The 19951-nt window shown below is 49.2% G+C and overlaps 1 protein-coding gene across 7 annotated transcripts in view; it reads right to left on the reverse strand.

Annotated features, from left to right (window-relative positions):
- Positions 1-19951, reverse strand: part of SLC4A11 (solute carrier family 4 member 11) — a 137940-nt gene that overhangs the window by 82103 nt on the left and 35886 nt on the right. The window contains exon 1 of one of the 7 annotated variants that reach the window (XM_072037905.1): positions 13494-13690. The exons of 2 other annotated variants lie outside the window; for them this stretch is intronic. In XM_072037905.1, the coding sequence (XP_071894006.1) occupies positions 13494-13554 (61 nt within the window). In that variant the 5' untranslated portion in view covers positions 13555-13690. Of the gene's footprint in view, positions 1-6679; positions 6833-7978; positions 8129-9092; positions 9538-13493; positions 13691-19951 lie in introns of those variants that run through there. 4 more of the 7 variants (XM_072037902.1, XM_072037903.1, XM_072037907.1 and 1 more) reach the window with 4 other exon arrangements.

A 19951-nucleotide genomic window follows, 5' to 3' on the forward strand; every position in this document is an offset into this window, starting at 1 on the left:
TGTTATTGCAGGGCAGGGTTTTCTCCCCATGCCACTTCCATCAGATGCAAACCCATGTTTATACAGTTTCTTTCCCCCAGGTTTGTTTTTTTGTTTAGATTTCAGCAATTAAAATCCAAACAAGGCAATTTCAGCAAGACATAAGGACAGGCTTCTATAGACAAAGCTGGAACAGATTACCCCGAGGAGCTAAGATATACACCACAAATTGCCTCTCATGCCTTCAATATCTGATGAAGAGGGCTACGTCCTCACTCTCCAGGCTCTTCCTCATCCAGCACCTACAAGGACAACCAGACTCTTCAATTGCTTTCCTTATCCAAAGGGATGCTACCTCCTACCTCCCCAAAAGCACAGGATATAGCTCTTTTGGTAAGTTCAGTATTTTTAAGAGTTAATTTACTCCAACAAACTTCTACTGCCACCCCACCTTGCTCCCTACAAAGACATCCATTAAATAAATTGGAAGGGCATTAAGAGCATCACCACATAGTCCCTCCTTCGTGTAAATGCTTGTTTTCTCATCTTCATAAGCATTGAATTTAAAGGCAAAACCCAGTGAAGTGCTACAAAGTGGAAAGCAGCGCTTATTTTTCTAGACTCGGGGATAAGAGCTTAGATTTCAAAAGGAAGCCACTGCCCTTTGACTCGAAGCCACTGTAATCACTTGGAAAGAGCCACTGGGGGGAGGTATATGAAGCTCAGAGCACTTTAACTGGTAGGACATTGGAGTTTGCTGTAGCTTAAGGTGCTCAGTCTTAGGACTCAAGCGATCCACAGGGGGAAGCATCAGACAAAAAGTCGATGTGCTTCCTGATTTCTTACATTCTTACCATTTTTACATTTGCATTTAACAACAAAAGGAACAGACAAAACCCTGCCATGCCAGCCTCCATTATTAAATTCCTGCAGGGGATGCCTCTCAGATCTCCTAATAACCCGCTTTAACTCTCTTGTTTTAAGGTTAGTAATAAGCTCTCTTGAGCCTTGCAATATTAGCAGATTATAAATAAAAACACATTCTCTGGATACTTTGATAACTCGATTAAAGTGTTCTGCTGCTGGCATCTTCCAAGTAAACAGCTCTGTAGCACAAGCCTTCTACCGAAGCAAAATGTAGGTTTCGAACAAGTCAGTAGCATGGGAATTTTGGCTACAGACCTCAGCATTTGTGATTTCCCTCCAGTAAAGCTCTCCACATCCTGGTGTCTTGGTGTTATAACTGGAACTTATTTCGAAGCAACTCAATTTTTAAACGGTAACCAGACAAAAAAACACTTTTGAAAACAAAACACTTTTGAGCCTTTTAATGATGGCACCTCTTAGGTCTGTCAACACAGGTAGCACATCTGGAACATTTAGTTACTCAGTAAGTACTGATGAGAACATCCTAGGTACCTTCAGCACCTTTCAGCCAGGCTGTGCTGCAATACCCTAGTCCCCAGCACTTTCAAGCCTTCCTCCTGTACTGTTTTGCTGTTGCTCCAGAGACACTTCTGGAACTCATCAGTACACACACCTCTTGCCTTCAGGAGGATTTCAAAGAAAAACAAGTCACTTCAGACAGTTTGTTTTAACTTCTTGCTTAAAGGGTCAGCTGAAAAACCTTCAGACTTCCCCGGTCTTCTCCCAGGAGGGATTACCAATTCTCAGCATGACGCCACCCTAAACAGCACATTTACCTGGAAATAAATGTCCTTTCCAGAAGACACGCAGGGCTTTAGCTTTGAGAAAGGTCATCAGCCACTTCAGGCTTCCTTCCATGAACACGTTCGTCAATGCTAAAAGCATCCATCACCACCACTAAGCAGTTGAGCCAGCTCCCCCGCATGATGGGGAAGTTTGCAGCTGATTCCCTACCTCAAACTGAGATCTGAGGCCAAGCCTAGTTTAGATGTGTAGGGTGTTCTCTAAGGATTAATTCTGACAAAGTTACCCCTAACCAGGGCTCCACCAAACCTCATAGTTTAATACTAACAGGTAGCTCAATCATTACTCTTTGGTTCTCTTCACCCTACCATGACTTAACACCACAAGACAAGGGGCTGCAGCTTCACAGGTGACCAGGGAGATGCACCAAGGTTCATGGGATTTATGGGATTTGGGGTAGAGAGAGAATATTTGCTTCACCTGCCTACTCACCAAGTTATACCACTTCCCTCCTCCACTGAAAGTCCACAGAAAACTAGACAGATGTAAGAAAAAACACGGAATATCTCAAGAGAAACCTTCAGAAGGGGACTGCTTTTATTTATGGGGAGCATTGACTGAAAGGAACCTGTAACTGAGAGTCTGAAAGTCTCTGTATGCAGTAAGAGACTAACAACAGCTGGGGGAAGAGGAAGCTTCAAGCTCCTTTTGTAACCCCACTGCATCACTGCAGAGGAATAGAAAACCAGCTCACCAGGCTGCGACTCCGATCACACTCACTGATCATGCTCAAAAGGTATCAATATTGCAGGATTCCCCTGCACTCATGCTTACAGAACAAGATCTTTGCAGTTTTCATGGAAGAACCAAGCAGCGAGGTCTCCCGGTGGAGACATCTGCTGCAAATTATTTAAAGCCCTTCAAGTCAGCAAGCACGGATGGACAGCAGCATGTGAAAAGCTGTTTTGCCTGAAGTTACCACTTCTCATTTCTATCTACACGTTAAGTAGCTGAGCCCTTCCCACAGCCCTTAATACTTCAGCTGGAGAAGGCTGGTGAGAACTCACCTCATATTGGCAAAGAGAGACAAGAAACATGCCAATACACTGCTTTTCCAAGCAATAATGATCGACATACAGGACAAAAGCTTGAAATTTTACCCATTTTCTCTACACCTGAGAGGTGTGACAAAGGCTAGAAAAAAAAAAAACACAGAAGTCGGGGTTTCAGAACTAATCACCGTAATTCAAGGAACTGTAAGATGAGTAAGGCATGCTTGTTAATACTTGGGCAGGAAAAAAAGCAGCTGGGAAGTACAGCTATTGGAGCACTGCTGCCTGTGACAAGCCCAAACATAGTCCTCTCCCCAGAAAGCACTGGTTTGCAGCCATAAAAACATAGGACAAGATAATAAACTCAATAAGGGTAAAAAAGAAATGGTGATTCATTAAATGGGCAATATCCACACTCAGCTGCCTTCTAGGGTGTTTCACCTAGAAGGGATAAAAACCAAGATCAACTAAAGACCTCCTTACAGCCTCCCTTCCCCTGCAAACACCACGCATGCTTCTTCACTGCAGACACCCATCATCATTCCCAAGCAGAGACTGACAGGGATAAACCCTTCTAGAAGACATGCAGGTGCCCTATTATCCCTCCTGTGCTTGTCCTCTACTCATCTTGGTGGTATCACCAGGGAGAAGGGCAAAGCAGAGCCTCAAAACACAACTGGGTGCTGCAGGATGGCCACAGCACACCCGGTCTGGGAGACTTCACCCCACACGGCACACCCAGAGGTTTAAAGCAGGTGCTGGTATGGAAGGAGTTGGCATGGCTATGCAACAGAACAGGGATTTTCTTTGGAGACTTTTACCTAAGCAGGTTGTTCAGCACAGCATCTGCAAACACAAGAAATCAACTTGTGAAGTCTTGAAGACAGCTGTTACGAGGACTATTTAAATCTACTCCAAACCCCTTCGCCTTGGTAGGCTTTCCAAAGACAACGTGGGTCAGAACAGGCACTAAAAGGAGGAAGCTGTCCTTAAGCAGCCCGATCTACTGGCCAGTTGCTACTTGAGCCAAGAAGTTTGGACCTGCAATGACACCTGCCTTGGTTTCCCTATTCATAGACACAGCCAGTCAAGGACACTTCAAAAAAACAAGCATGGATGTTTAATATACTTTTCTTGCCACAAAAATGTGACAAAGCATCACTTGCACCCCTCATCCCAAAAAGAAGCATCCCTGAGGGATTTGCACCCTCCTCTTTGCTTCCTTACATGAGTCCTACACCCCTCAAACTCCCATTTTTAAGTCCATGAGGTCTGTATGACCTGAGGCTAATAGCTCTAAACCCCCCTAGAAAACAATTTCTTCGGGTTTTGGAGGACACCACCAGCCCTCTGACATCTAGGCTAACCTAAAATCATTTGGGTCTAGCTACAAAGTGCCCAGCACAGCACGGCCACCCTGGGATGCTGGTCCTGATCCAGACAGGAAAGGACTTTCTGGCTTCACAGCTCAGGGAGCACTAAAGCACTTAATTGGGGATTGTATGCAAGGAGCTGGATATTCTTCTGATACAGAAAGTGGTGTGGGGAGGTCTTAAATCATGCCGCGGTCACTCCAGTGCACAAAACCTCAGGACTCATTTTCACAGTTGCTGGCTGTGGAAATAGAAAACACGATATTGAAAGGATAGAGCAGGAAGCATCCCTCCTGCCTGCTCACTCCCAGGCAAACACACACCCACACACGAGCCTGGGGATCAGAGACGTCTGCTTTCAAAGCAAAAGCATTTTCCTTGCTGCTGCACTGAAAAATTCCCCTCTTCATCCCCTCCCCGGCTTCCTCCGGAGCACCCACTGCAATAAAGCCACCTAATAAAAAATTGCCTGCTGCAGCAGTGACAGCAATGAGACCTCCTCCCCCCCCCCAAAAAAAAACATGGGCACAAGAGGTTTTGGTGTCAGTGGTGCTTGGATTTACCAGCAGCACCAGGCTGTCCAAGGTTGACTCATCACAATTTAGCCCACCCCAAGCAATTAATATCCGAGGGTGCCTCCCAGAGGTGAGCTGCAAGAGGAAACGACCCCGTAAACTGAGAGCCGTGCAGCTGCTTTGCTGATGGGATCTCTTCCCCCTCCTCAGCCAGGTTTCTTGGCCAGCATTTAGAAGGTGAGCAGGACAAGCCGAGGAAAAAGGACGCTTTGGGATTTGGCTGCCAGATGAAGAATTTGGGCTATTATCATTCTTTCCTCCCCCCAAGGTTTTGTTTTGCTGGGCCCTCTAGAAATGTGATTTAAGACTCACAAGGATTTCTTGCAGGAGTGCTACACAGAGAGGAGTGAAAGCAAATACCTCCGGAGATCCCACAAGTTGGCAAGGACCCAAGGACAGACCAGCTGAGGCTTCAGCACACTTTTCCTGAAGCATTTGAATAATTTAGAAAGCTTTAACTCTTACTGACAGCTTTCCAGACAGCTCTTTCGCTTACAGAGCCCTATCAAAAGAACCTCATAACTCTTAATCAGAAGAAAAAAAAGCAGTGGTCCCAAACCTTGTTCAGAGCTGGATACAGGTTGGGAAAGGTGTTTTGGAAAGGTCTTTTTGATGTTTTTGTTGAAATGCTTTCCCTGGACAGGGAGGTCCTTCCCAAGGCCACCACCTGCCATGTACCCACAGTGGTACTGCATAAAACACAAACTTGGTTAAGAGTCTCTAAAATTTCACCAGCTCAGAGCTATCCAGATGTTCCCTGCAATATTTCATCTGCATTAAATACTGCAACAATTCAGCAGCTACAAGGTGTAAACAAGTAACCACAGACACCTCCGGTTCCACCTTCCTCTGGTGGAAGAGCTGCTCCAGGAGCAGGTGCAGCATCCACCCCAGGGGACCGGGATCATGTTTTGGAACACAAAGTGCATTACCACAAAGTTTTTATCCTCTATCTCATTGCAACCAAGATAGAAAATAGCTCTTAGAGGCAGCAGTAGCAGGGCCAAGCTTTGCACCAAAGTTAATCCTGCAATTCTTCCCACCTCCAGCACCCAAAGGACACCTGGATGGGACAGGAGACCTGCTCTGACTCAAAGCCACAAGATCAAAACCAAGGTCTGTGCTTGTACATGGAAAGACAGAAGTAGAGCAGTGATCAGCCACCTGGTCAACAAAAACTTTAATATTTTCAGTTGTGGTGCCAGACAAAGTAAAAAAAAAAACACTGGGATTAAAAGCAGAAATAGCTTAAGGGATATAGAAAAGGTGACTGAGATGCACTCTGCAGCCTCAGCCCTCTCCACAAAGGGATTTCAAATCACAACAGCCTTGGTAGGATGGCACAAATCACCCCGTACAGTTTCTACATCAAGGAGCCACAACACAGCAAACATGGGCAGGGGGAATCCAGCAGCACCAGCTCAGTTTTTGCCCTGGATTACCAACCCGAAATAAAAATGCTCTGGTCCAGAGATGAAATCATTGCCGACTGAGAGTGCACGTAGGGTGTTATTCAGTAGGACACTGTTTACGGTTCGTCTACATGGCTTCCATGGCTACAGCAACAGGGATGATGCTTGCTAGCATTTCAGGCAGATTACATGCATGCACGTTGTTTTCACTCAGCGCTGCACTTTCCCCACGTGAAGCATCAGTATGCAAAGCCCTTCTGACAGGCTGTTAGGATGCTTCAGCATTAATTTCAGAGAAAAAAAAGAATAAGTAAGGTATCTTCACTCATCTCCCCATGCATATCTTGAAACTAAATTCAAACCCTGGACGGCAGCACGCTGGTTGATGTAAACTGAATTCAGGAGGTTTTCTCCATCCTTAAGCACAGCAATACAGAGACATCCGGCGCTGGCAACAGATAGCATCACCAAGCAGCAAAGCCCGCTGAAAACGCATCAAGTCCTGCCTTACTTCAGCAAATTAAATCATTAAAGAGCTGGCAGGGCTGCTTTTCTGGATTTCCTGTCCAAAAGCATCACCCAGCAGGGCTTCAGCATTCGTTCAGACCACAACTTACCTGCGCTACTTCTGTAGCAGAGATGCTGTTCACACTCAAACAGCCCCCGCTCCTCTCCTCGCTGCTCCCCCCTGAGCCAGCACGCTCGATCCCAAATCCTGACCCCCCCAACACCACTTGCTCAGGTGGCCGAGGAGGCAATGGTTCGTGCTTGTGCAACAGCTCCAATATTAATCCATCCGGAGCATCTTTCTCCCTCACTTCCAATTGGCGAGCGGCGGATGGGTGGAGTGAGAGGGCGACCCATTAGCTCCCAGCCGGGCACCTCCGAGCCCTGGCTCCCCAAGAGGAGATGCCAGCAAGCCGCTAACTTCACGCCTTCACTTCATGCCACGGCACAGCCACGCTGGGCTTCGGTTTTCCTCCTCCAGCCACCCCGATCTGCATCCTCTCCCAGCTATTTGCCTCTGGGAGCAAGGAGGAAAGGCAAGGATTAAAGCCAGCCTGCGCTCCGGAGCCGCTGCTTTTTTGCTGGATGCTGTGCGGAGGAAGCCCGTGCGCCTCCTTAAATGAGGCTTTGTGGCAACCAGGCTCAAGAAGAAGATAGAGAAGATACCACACCTTGCGGCCAGAAGTGCAGGGGAAACAAGAGGATGCGAAGATGCAGGATGAAGCGGGGGGGAAAGCTGCTGCCAGGAGGTGGATAGAGCAAATTTTTTAAAGACATAGATGCTGAACTGACCACGCTGCGTGCCTGACTGCACAGCTGGGCTCCAATGTCTTTTTTTTTTTTATCCCCCCAAGCTATCCAGCTCACCAGCACAGGCAAGGGTTAATGCAGGCATTCAGAAGCAAATGAGGAGCCTTCATTAGTGCCCTGGCTCTCATTCCCTAAGTCCACACTATTACAGCAAGTTGAAGATAGAGCTGGAGAGACCTCACCTGAACCAAGAAGCTTTATACCCGAGCCCGTCAGCCCAACATTCAGCCAAGCAGCGCCTAAAAAGCTTTGGAGGGAAGATGCCACATCCTCTCCCCCTCCCTCCAGCCTATTCTACTGCTTCACTTTCCTCACAATTCAACATTTTCATAACAATAAGCCAAGTCTCCCCCAGCTGGATACTTAAAGCCCACAGGGGAATGGTCTATTCTGGCCAAAAAAAGAAAAAGGAGGGGGGGAATAAATCAGCTCCCCAAAGCAACATCAAGCCAGCCTTAGAAAAGGCAGAGCCCTAAAAAAAAAAAATAAAAAGATAAACAGCAAGTTCTCCAAACACCGGGGTCACTTCCATCTCCCAATCCCTTCCAGCAACTGATTAGCACGATTTAAATAAAAATCCCCAGTGATCACATATTTACCGGGAGGCTTTCCAGTGCGAGGCAAGGTGAGGCAGGGCACAGCTGGGGAAGAGGCATCGCTTTCAGCAGCAGGATTCAGAGCCACATCGCCCGTCCCCGGTCCCTGCTACAGACTTGTTTCCGCTGCACGAAACCACAGGCAGTGCATGTTTTTAAACACCTCCCACGCATTCTCTCTGCTGAGACTGCTCATCCAGTCTCCTCCATATCTTTTTTTTTTTTTTTCAGGACACCTGACAGCTTCTCCAGGTAGGGAGCAGCACGGTCAGCTCGTTATTAAGATGTAAGGGAAGTTGGATTTGAGGGTGGAAGAGACCCAAGAGGTCCCCAGCCCAGCTGTTTGCTCCAGGCAATGCTACCTTCAAAGCTGCACCAGGCTGCTCAGGACCTCATCTCAGAGTGATCTGGGTGATATCTGAGCGATGCCTTCCCCTAAAAAAGTTTCAGCAGAACATAAAACCTCAGGATCAACAGTTAAAGTGGTCTCAGCTCCTAACACAGCAGGATTTTCTGCGTTTCCCAAATAGATTATTCACAATACTGCAACACATGCAGTCCTGAACCAGGTTAATGTACCTAATGCACTTTCTTGTAACGAGAAAAATTCATAATAAAGGAGCTTAAATCACCTATCCCCACACCTGATCCCTCCACTAACAGTTTGAGAAGCCAGAGCTGAAAGCATCGCAGCCCTAAAGGTGAGACGAGCCTCCTAGCCTCCAGCAGGTATTTCAGGTTCCGAACGCTGCCCGATTCATTTCGGCGAGCAAATAAGCTTATGAAACAAAAGGCTGGCTAGGATCGCTTTCTATTTTTAATTTTTTTTTTTCTGCGCCGAGGTTGTTTATCAGCACCCCTGGCCAGCCTGCCGGGACGAGGGTGCAGCAGGGAGCGGAGCTGCTCCCTGGTGGAGGTGACAGCAGCCAAGCGAGCACCACCAGGAGAAGCCCAGCGAACAGAGCGCACCGACAACCACATCAACACATCCTCCAAACCCTAGGTGCACTGCCTCCCTCCTCACCATCACCCCATCTTTAGAGCCCCCCCAAATCGTGGTGGGCTTCTCAGCTTCCCCACGCCACCCTCTCCTCGGGTCCCCAAGCCCTTCACGCACCGTCCACCGCCCCGGTCCATCTCTGCGTCACCAGGCGCTGCGGCCACGGGGCCAAATCCTGCGAGGAGTCAGCGCTCGCCCCAAACTGGCCGTAGGGCGAGCGGAGGAAGGTGAGCCGGGGGTAGCAGAAAGAAGCTGGCTCCATGAGGACGGAGAAGAGAGGAGAGCCAGGTACAAAGCAAACCGCGTCTCCCTTCACCTCCTGCAGCTGGTACTGTTGGGACATGCAGTCTCAGAGCCTTCTCCCCGAGAAGTTCCTTTTTGGAGAGGAATTGATGCAAAGAAAAGAAAAGAGAAGAGCCTCTCAAGAAGCTCCGTTCCTGCTGTCACAGCCTAGCAGAGCACACTGGAAAGGCTGCGTCTCCAGCCCGTATTTAAACGCGTCTCTCAGAAAGCAGAGATGCAGCACAGGAAGAGACAAATTCCAGCCCTGCGTCGGGCTGATAAGCCAGGTTTATAATATTCAAGAAGTATTGGCATTACTACAATTCCTTCCCTCCACCCCCAATGAATATCTTGGGCTGTAGCTTGTTGTGCACAATAAGCAAAAAAATCCCAATCCCTGAAAAAAAAAAATCAGCCTGTTCCGGTGGGAACAGCCAGCGCGTTGAATAAAACAAACACACGCGTGCTAAACCCCGGGGACACAATTAGGCTCGGAGCAAGGAGAGGAGGCATTTAACTCCTGGAGAAGGAGATGGCAGCAGGCAAGATGAAAAATAAGCCTGACACAGCACCCACGGGGTGGTTTTGATGGTTTTTTTTTCCCCCCTGGGGGTGAGCCCAAGCAGCAGCCCCCAGTGCTTTGGGGGTACCAGCACCTGCCCTGACACCAAGAAGTCCAGAGGAGAGCACTTCCAACCAAATCCTATGTGCACTGCCTCCCTCCTCACCAACCCTCATCTTTAGAAGCCCACCAAGATTTAGGGGGGCTCAGCTTCAGCCCCTCCTCATCCTCAGCCCCTCCCAGTTCTCCTTCCCACTCCTCTGCCCTCACCAGCAGGTAGCACCCCCAATAACTCACCCCATCACCTTTGCTGTTCTCAGCATCTCAAAGCAAAAGCTGCCCAGCTGAGATCTTCCCTCCACCAGTTTCAAATTTATTTTCCCCCTCTGTTCCTGCCATCACCTGTCCCATCCATCCCACACCACAGAAAAGCCACAGGGGTGCACAGCTCCAGCCCTGGGAGCCCTTCTGCTGCAGTTTGCATCAGGTCCCCCAAACCTGAGCAGCCAAAAAACACCCGCAGGGAAAAAAGCTCCTGCCCCAGTATAAAGAGCATCAGTGTTACCCCATCCAGTGGCTTATGTCAGGTTTTTATGCTTTTATCCCCCCATTTCTTGCAGTTTCTTTGCACAGCATCCATAATAAATCAAAGTGGCCTCTCTGTTCCCTTGGTGTCCTACCCAAGCCACAGCTTCCACCGGTCCATCCAGCAGACCCTTCTTCAGTAAGAGGCAGGCAGAACTAGACTGAAGCCCTTTATACAGCCTTTTTCTTTTTTAAATTTAATTGCAAGTCAGAGCCAAGGATGAATTTAGAAAGGGGGAACAGAAAAACCCATGAAGTTACAAGTGACAGCTCTGCTCTTTGATATCAAAGCCAGCACTGACAGATGCCGAAGCCTGCAGCGCTCTGCTCCCGGGCCAGCATGGCACCGTGCTCGGTGACAAGGCTTTACGGGGAGCTTATGCTAGATCATATTTAGAAAGTTCTATCACACTGAGAAAAAGATAAATTAAAATCCCATTTCACTACATCCTATCACAAACTCCTAAAGGAGCCGCTTTGCAGACCTCAGGGTCACGAAACACCGCTCAGACTCGGATGAACTTGGAGGAACAGGCTCAACGCTCCGAATTTTCACCCTTAGTGTGGTTTATCCTTCTCATCACTCTCCCTAACCCCAGCGGTGATGGCATCACGCCGTGCCCCAGCTGCTTCTAGCAGCAGCCACAAAGGTAGCTTGGGTTTAACACGTGCTGGATATCTGCTGGGGCACTTGGCAGCAGCCTGTGTGTTCAGAGGGTGGATGACAGCTTCACGATGACAAGTCATTAAGGCACCCCAGAGCTGTTTGCTTCCAGAGAAGCCCTACAGACAGAAATGGGACTTTTTGGAGAGGTAGCTTTGCACAAGGAGCATTCTTGGTAGCTGAAGTGCCACCCAAGGTGCAGCAATAGAAAGCTTTTGGATTGCAGTCAGTGGGGCTTCCTGGAGACACCTAAATCACAGCAAAACATTGGAGTGACCAGATTAAAAACAGCTTTCCCCTTCATTATACGATTTCACACCTGCCTTTAGGCATGAAGCACACACAAAGCATCACCACACTTCTGCAAGGACAAGGTTTGAGGTTTGTTACATAGGGTCAACCAGGCAAGTGACAGGGCACCAGGCTGAGTCTGATAACTCAGGACTAAAATCAAGCTTCACAGCTGAGCTCAAGCTCCCTTCAGCAAGAAATATCAAACCTTTATCAAACATTCACCAAAACCTACTTTTCAGGCACAAAATACTTCTGGTTTGGATTCCTTCTCTTTTCAAGCCCTCTTGAGTCAATGGGGAAACAACAGAAAAATGAAGCTTGCTTTAAGGACTGTTCACAGCCTCGACTGATTCCCTGCAGGCTTTACCATAAGTCCAGGCTCCGAGTCTCCATACAGATCTTGTGCCACTGGGGGAGTCGAGCACACACAGCATCTAAAAGCCCGACTCCTATTTCTGGCTACGCTCATCTAAACGAGCTGAAACACTCAAACTGCCAAGGAACAACATGAGAGCTGGTGAGGAACTTCCTCTGTGGTACAGAACTCTGACAGAGTGGCAACTGTAGGAAAGCCACAGATATTTCAGTAGTGGAGGGCTCTGGCTGAGCTGGGTTTGCCAACGTGCCTTGGTTATGGCAGGGAGGCAGCGGCGTGCAGCGCACGGGGTGGTGGCAGTGACTGAGGTGGAAGTGTAGACAGGGCTAGAAGCCTTGCATCACCATTTCCTTCAAGTTTCAAAAAAATAAAAGCCACAAAACCAACTCCAGCAGCAGCCCAGGTGAGATACTATGGGATTTCCTCACTCAATTTATCCCATGCTTCAGCTGCAGCTTGACAGGCAGTGACTGCACAGGAGGGACGAGGCTGCGCTTACACCTGGAGAAATCTTACAGGCTTAGATAAAAAAAACCTTACAGGTTTAGAGAGAAATAGTGCATATATCAGACCTTGCAGCAGCTTGGAAAGGAATCTGAGTGCTCCCAACAGGGGCTGTTCGCGTGCACACCGCTGATGGTCAGACAGCCTGCACCATCGGGACTTCAGAATGATGTGAAAAATAGCACTACAGAAGAAAGTTTTGAGGAAGAATGTAAGGAAAAGAGAAGTTTGCTTCGCTTCAAGCTGGGGTGGGGGACATACAACTCTCCCAGCCTAAATCCTGAGGACCGTTCTCCCACCGGCTGCTTCTCAGGCAAAGCTGGTGTGCCACCTACAGTTGCTTTTCCTCCCGAAGAAACTTCCCTACATGCAAACTCAAGTCCCTGTCCCTTAATTGAGTGGAAAGCCAGCACGAGCACAGCCATGCTGATAAAGGAAGTGCTTCCTTCGGTAGGGCAGCGGGGGGGGGAGGCACTTTACGAGATAACCTAAAAGTTCAGCCAGAGCCAAAACGCGAGCGCGTTTGGAAGCGCACGTAAATCCCCCCCCTCCTGTCCCAGCCTTCCAAAGCTGCATTTCCAAGACACATGGCTGGGGTCCTGCCAACGCACACGGCTGCCCGAGCCCCTTTTTGCTGTGATTTCACCTTTTTCTTGTGGTGTTTGCCCCACTACCAGCACCAAGTCGAGCAACCGCATCCGCCCGCGACGCACCCGTGCGGAGCGAGCACCGCATGGTGCCCTCCTTCCCCAAAGCAGCCACCGACCCCATACCAAAACCAACACCAAAAGGGGTCGAAAGAACCCCCCAGAGCAAAACCAGCCCCAAACTGGGCTGGCTCCTTTCTCCCCCTTTAGTCACTTTGCTCCCTTCTCCTCCTTTAATCCCTTTGCCCCGTACCCGTGCCCGCTGGGTTGAAGCTGCCCAGGGAGCCCCGACCCGCAGCATCTCATCCCACGTCCCAGCCAACAGGCGACCCCATACAAGCCCCCCAGGCAGCAATGGGACCACCAAAACCCTGCCAGTCCCCCAGCCCTTAGGGGAAAGGGACCGCGAGCCCCCAGGACAGCAGCACACGCATCCCCAAGCCCACCCTCCCCATCGCATCCCATTGCAAATGCTTCCACCGCTGTGGGGAGGGGGGAAAAAAAGTCAGAAGCAAAAAGGGGACACAAGCAGGACCCCCCCCCGGCTGTAGGAACTCATCCAACCCCCGGTGCCTGCCCCCCTCCTGCCACCTCGGCTGCTCACCGCAGGGCTGGAGGTGAAAAACCCTTCTCGCTGCCATGGCTGCCTCGCTTTTTTCTCTCATCCCGTCTTCACCATCTTGCCACACTTTTTGGGGGGAACTTTTCTTGCGGTTTCGGCTTTGTTTTGTTGGTTTTTAGTTGTTCGCCCCCCCCCCAAAAACAGAGGCAGCGCAGCCAAAACTGAAAGTCCCCGGGCGGTTGCGAGGGGAAGGGACGGAGCGGGCACACCCCGCCGGGTCCTAGCGCCCTCCCAGCCGCTTTCAAAACACCATCTCATGCCATTTCCTTTTTTCCCCCCTTCCCCACACATAACTCCTTATCCTGAGGTTTGTTACTAAACGGGGTTTTGTTTTTCCAGGGGCACGTTGGGGCCGGAGCATCGCCAGGTGCGGTGCTGTTGGGAACCCCAAAGCAGGGCAGAACACCAAGAAAAGACCCCAGATCAGGGGATGATGCACATCAAGTCCCTTCCCTTGGACCACTTTTATCCACCCCCAAGAGATGGCCTGACACAGGTGAGTTGGAGTCCAAGCAGCCAGCCAGGTTTCCAAGCCAGTCCCTGGAGCACCACAGTGATTTACAAGTTCCCCCCCCCCAAAACCCAAGCAGCTACACACCATACAGTACTGCTCCCCAGCCTACAAGCCTCTGCTTTACAAAAAAAAAAAAAAAAAACCCACAAAATTTGAGTTTTTCCCCCAGTTGCTGATACCTCATTTGCTCCCAACCTGGTGGTTTTGGCTTCCCTGCTCAAACCCCTCTCCTAGAAATAAGGGGGTGCCAGCACCAGGAGCTGGAGAACATGGGCTCAGCTAGGAGCCCATCGCAGGTTTGTGGTGTAACTTCTCGCAGAGAAAGGCAGCAACTGAAACTTAATGCCTGCACTGAAATAAAAGCAAGGTGGTGATTAGAAGCTGGCAAGAGGACATTTAGTGTTGTCTGCAGTAGGTATACCATGACACTTTAGGGTGAATATTATACTGCCACGAAGGCTGACTCAGGATGTTTTGGTTTTGTTTCCTCCATCTTTCCTTCCTCTAGAAGGGTCTCCTAGCTGGATAGAAAAGAAATCTTAAAACATCTCAGCTTTTGATTGCTGCAGATGTTGGTCTCAAGGCAGTGTTATCCAGACTAAGCCTCCCACATCCTCTAAACACCGAAATACACCCAGACAAAAAGAAACCTAAAATTCCCACCTGCCCCCCTTAAAGGCTTACAAGACTGTACAGATCAAGGTAGCAAATACTGGAGGAAGAAGTTCATGCTTATTTAATACCTAGATTCATTTGTAGAAAGCAATTCACCTTCTTTCCTGTTTCAAATGCAACCCTAAGTGCAACCTTAAGCCCACAAGAAGTGCCCATTCCCACCCATAAATCATCCTGGGAAGAAGAGTGGGGGGAGATCTGCTTCTCATTCAATTTTGTTTTGGAGGAAGGGTATATTTTAAAGTTTTTAAGTGATTTGTGGTTCTGCTGAAGTTCTGATAATGCTGCAGAATTCATCTGGCATTTGAAATGTTATGTTAAAGGTCGCCAGTTTAAACCATTAACCCCTTGCACAAGGTGAGCACACTGCTTTCAGTTATATCAGGTGCTCAGGAGCCCAGTCTCCCAAGCTGTCGCCTTGCCAGGAGGGCAAAATGCTCAGATTAAGTTCCTGCCGTTTGATCCCAATCTGGAGATGATTAGTTTTTTTCCCCAGTAAGTGGGATGCATTTCTGGAAGTGGGAGCCTGGCATTTTCCGTAGGGCAAGCAGCTCTTCCTCCAGCTCCTTGGCAGCTGAGCAGGCAATAGCCTGTGCTACACACGACTGAAATTCAAGGTATGGAGGAAAATAGCCAGAATAAGCAGTTTGTAGATCAGAGGCACTTACAGTTTTTGAAGATCAGCACTAACAGAGAGCAGTGCTGCGTAACACCCATCCCATGGCTCCACCACCAAGACCCATCACTGAATGAGTTCACCAGACTGGTAGGGCAATGCAAAGCATAAAGGAGCAATTTTTCAGGGCTTTATTCCACAGAAGTGTCCTGCAGAGGTTTGTACTATTCCTTCAAGACCTCCATCCTATAGCCACAAAGCTAATGATGGAGAACAGGGCCCCATATTCATCTCCTCTCATACCTCAAGCCAAACCCTACACCCCCATGATGAAGGTTATTCAGCAGCAGGTATCCCTTGCTGGAAATATTAGCCCCACCACCAGTATAGCTCTCGAGAAGATGAACACAGATATCAGCTTATCTGATTTGAGGCGAGGCACCAGAGAAGATACCAGATATCTTCTGTCTGGCGCTATCTGGTCTACCCTGGTGGCTCCAGACCTCTCTGCAGTCCCCACCAGCCCAGCTGAGCACAGCCACCCAGAGGGGAGCTGCCTCCAAGGAGCACACATTACATCCTACCCCAAACCCATCAGCCTCTGAGGAGCCTCATCACAAAATCGCCTCCAGCAGGAAAATAATGTGATGAACAAAGACAGCCTCCCCGAAGGAGGATGTTTGTGATCCTCTCAGCAAGTTATTTCTTCAATGTCTGGCTGGCATGAAGTAGCTCTTCGTACCCAGGCTGAATCCAGCTGGAAGTGGGATTTTTGCTTGTTTTTATGACCAGATCATATAGGACCAGACTCCCCCATGCAGCAGGATCAGCTGCTTAGCTGAGCAGAAGATTCCTGGGTTTCCTCCAAGTCAGGGACGGATACCAGGCATATCTACTTGTTAGTGGGACACATTTCCTCAGACCATGATTTTTCTGGTGGGCCAATACTGGAGACAGAGCTCGGAGCCCAGAAAGAAACACTAGGTGGACCCTAGCATTGCAGAGAAACTCCTATCCAGTACTCAAGCAGAGTAATGCTGGGATTCCCATGCATCCGATCCAGCCAAGACTAAAACAGAGCTGCTCATGGGATAAAAAAAAAAATTAAGCAGTACCATAACCTGCAGCTAGAGTTGGTTTATCCTTTTTTAAAGCATGCCCTGAACTCCTTAAATTCCTCCAGTGGCTTTGACTGCGACTCCAAGGAAAGTTTGCTCCACGAGTGGGCTGTGCAGGCAGCTGCAGGGGAGCAGCTCTGCTTGCAGGGCAGTGCAATAAATGCTGCAGCACAGCAGAGGGAGCACAGGGTCCTGCTGGGATCCCCCTCTGGGGGAGCAGCAGCCAGGTGGGAACTTCAGCTCTTGTCTTTAGGGAGGGTGTTTAAGGGTTTGTCCCACCACCATTTGCTTCAAACGCCCTTTGGCCTCACCCCTGGGGTGCCACAGCACTAAAAGATCCATTTCACTGCATGTGTTTGAAGTTGCTCTAGCACACACTGCTGTGAGCAGCCCAGGGTGGCTTGGGGCATCAGATTTGTTTTTGGAAGTTCAGTTTTGGAGGCCAAGTGGCCTCGCAGCTCAAGCAGCTGCAGGTGGAGACATGGGACAAGCTGCCCAGTTGTCATCACTGCTTGGTGCCTTTCCTCCAGCCCACAGCAAAGGCAAACAAGCCTCAGGCAGGACTGAATCAGTCCCTCCAAGTGTGAAAAAGTAGCTTGAGGTGTACCTTAAGACTCCAGTATTTTACTCTCAGGGTTGTTCTGCACCTCTCCATGCAAGGGAGGCTCACCCAAACAGGAGACAGGACCACAGGAGCAGTCACAAAACAAGCCCAAGGAAAGGCACAGCAGCACCTTTAGCTGGAGGGGGAATCAGGGGAGCTCCCAAAGCAGCAGCACAAGGAGCTGGCCCAAAAAAACAATGCTGTAAAGGCAAGAAAGACACAGCACTCTGCCCCTTACAGGTGGCACCTCTCCAGACTCACGTTCACAGCTAAGAAGGGAGCTGGCCACATCTGGCAGGAGGATACACCAGTTATCATCGAACAAGAGGCACATAAATGCTCATTCCTTCGTCTCCCTCCTGCAGATCCGTTTTCTTACAGCTCCTCGAGCAGTTCTAGCTCTCTCCTGCAGGCACTCGGAGCCTGCAAGGACCAGGGCTGGCGCTGAGGCCAGCAGCTGCTGGGAAGGTCAGGCTCCTGTAATGCAGATTGCACCCAGATGGTGATTTCCTCCTGGCACCGGTAGGAGCTGGGGAAAGCAGCCAGCCTCCCCAGCAGGCTCTGCCAGAGCCAGAGGCAGAGACTCCCTGGCAAAAAAGTCACACCAGCATGCAGGTTTTATTAGGCCAGCGCCGTGCAGCCAGCTTGTGTTGCCACCAAGCAGAGTGGAGAGATGCGAGCAGGATGGAGCCCTCAAACAACGATTTGCTGCACAGCCCCTACCCTGAACTCAGGTTAAATGCAGTTTTTTAGTCCAAAAGATGCTCTTGCTTCCAGTAGAAAAGTCTAGGGTTCTCTTGCAAGCACATAATGGGAACAAGTCACCCAGCAAACCCTGTTCTCCTCGCCTGGAGCTTAAGGGCCAAAACATTAGCTAGAAATACTTGGCAATACCTGGAAGCTGCCTAGAACACAGTGCCAGAATAACATCTCTTCCCATGAACTGGGGACACTCAGGTCTTCCCCATAACTGGGACATCAAAGGTTGGTTCCTCACCCAGCCACCTATTTCCCCAAGATGTTTCACAAACAATGCTTGCTCAAGCAGTCTGAGACTGGCCAAGCTCCCTCCTTACTGGAAGGATGGGGTCACAGCACTAAGAAAAGACATGGTCAGACTTGTATCCACATTAGTCAGGCTTCCCAGGGAAATGAAGGGAGCCAGAGGGACATTTGGTGGTCCCCTCTAGAAAGCTTGGCAAGCAGATGATTTATCTGGATTTCTTCCCAGGAAGCTACCTGTGAAATACCAGTTTGACATGGACTTTCGGCCACAGAAAGCTTCTGCAGGACAATTTAGCCTCAAGAAATCCTCTTGGCTATCTAAAACAGAATGGCTCAGGTTGGAAGGGATATTACAGATCATTTGGTTCCAACCCTCCTGCCTGCTAAAGATCAGGTTATCTGATTAAAGTATCATCCAAAAGCAAACCTCTTCACTGGGCCTCCCAAGCTCCCTGCAAAATATTTGCAGAAAGCAGGAGAGGCTTCCCCAGGGAAATGCCAACACCTAACCTAAGTCTCACCCAGACCTCATAATCCTGCCACCACACACCAAACGTCATCCCAAGGCTTTCCACCACCCTTCAATCAGTAGGGAGCCTCAAGAGGGGCAAGGAAGATGTGAACAGAGCAGCTCAGAGAGGAGCAACAGCACGTGCACTTGCAGAATTCATCCCTCCTAGAGCTACGGTCTGTCCTCCAGCACCTGAGCAGGTTCCACCCAAGGGAAGAAGTGGAGCCAGCATTTGAAGGAGTGATGCTTACTGCTACTCCAAACCAGCTGTATGCCCTAAGCATGGTGCTGTAAGCTACTGGTGGGGAACTGCATTTAACTCCAGCCTGACACTAACACCTGAGAGTCATTTTTACCTTTTTATGACAATTAAAGGGCATTTCCATGGAGCTTGTTGAAGCACATCTCGACTTCATGGCTCATTAATAACAGGGCACCACATCTCTGCCTGGACCATTGCTCCCCAGACCCCATAGCAAGCAGCAAGCAGGGACCAGAGAGTGAGTAACCAGCAGGGGCCAGCCTGGGCTCCATCTCCCTCCTGCCACATCCCATCCTTACAGGACATGGCACACACTGGCAGTGCAGGACTGCTGAGATCCAGCCACCGAAGTCTCCTAAGAGGTGACAATAAAGATGTTTTTTTCATTCTTTGCTTTCTACATGGGAAAGATTGTGGAAAAGTGACACCCCCTTAAACATTACAGCCACGCAATGAGTCCTGCTAGCCTCAGTGGGTCCCAGGCAGAGATAAACACACAATAGCTTCATACACAGCCACAGCTGAATAGCTGAGTTCAGCCTTAATTTAGCCTCAGAGGATTAGGAGATTGTTGGTTCCAGTAGAGAAGACACTCGCCAGCCTCTTTTTTGTGTGCAAGAGCACGATTTAAAGAAGAAACCCTCAGTAGAAACCCAGTCCGGCCACTGGCAACCCAGCCTCCCCTCTGCACTGAGCAGCAACTCAAACAATGTGAATATTTTCACTACTGCTGGAGGCAACGTGCTGGCGATAAGGAGTTTAGCGTGGCATTTATTTAGTTATTTTCAGAACACTAATGGATTTAGAAATAAATGATGGTCCTTACCCAAGACTCAGCTGAACATGTTATGAAGCCCAAAGAACAGACTAGAGCAGCAGATCCAGATGATGTCATGTAATAGAGCAATAAAGAATTACACAACTGAAGGCAACAGATAAAAAACAGGAACACTCAGCAACACCGAAAGGCTTGATGAAGAATAGCCTTAAATCTTAGCTGTGCACCCTCACAAAGCCCCTTGCCTAACATCCACTTAGACCACACTACATCTACGGACGTAAATATTTACCTGAAGCCTTCAAGGCCAGGAAGAGGAGGGCACCAGGCACCGGTGCAGATTCATACCAAGCAAAA

Source organism: Anas platyrhynchos, chromosome 4 (genome assembly GCF_047663525.1).
Source record: "Anas platyrhynchos isolate ZD024472 breed Pekin duck chromosome 4, IASCAAS_PekinDuck_T2T, whole genome shotgun sequence".
In the NCBI taxonomy this organism is placed as follows: domain Eukaryota; kingdom Metazoa; phylum Chordata; class Aves; order Anseriformes; family Anatidae; genus Anas; species Anas platyrhynchos.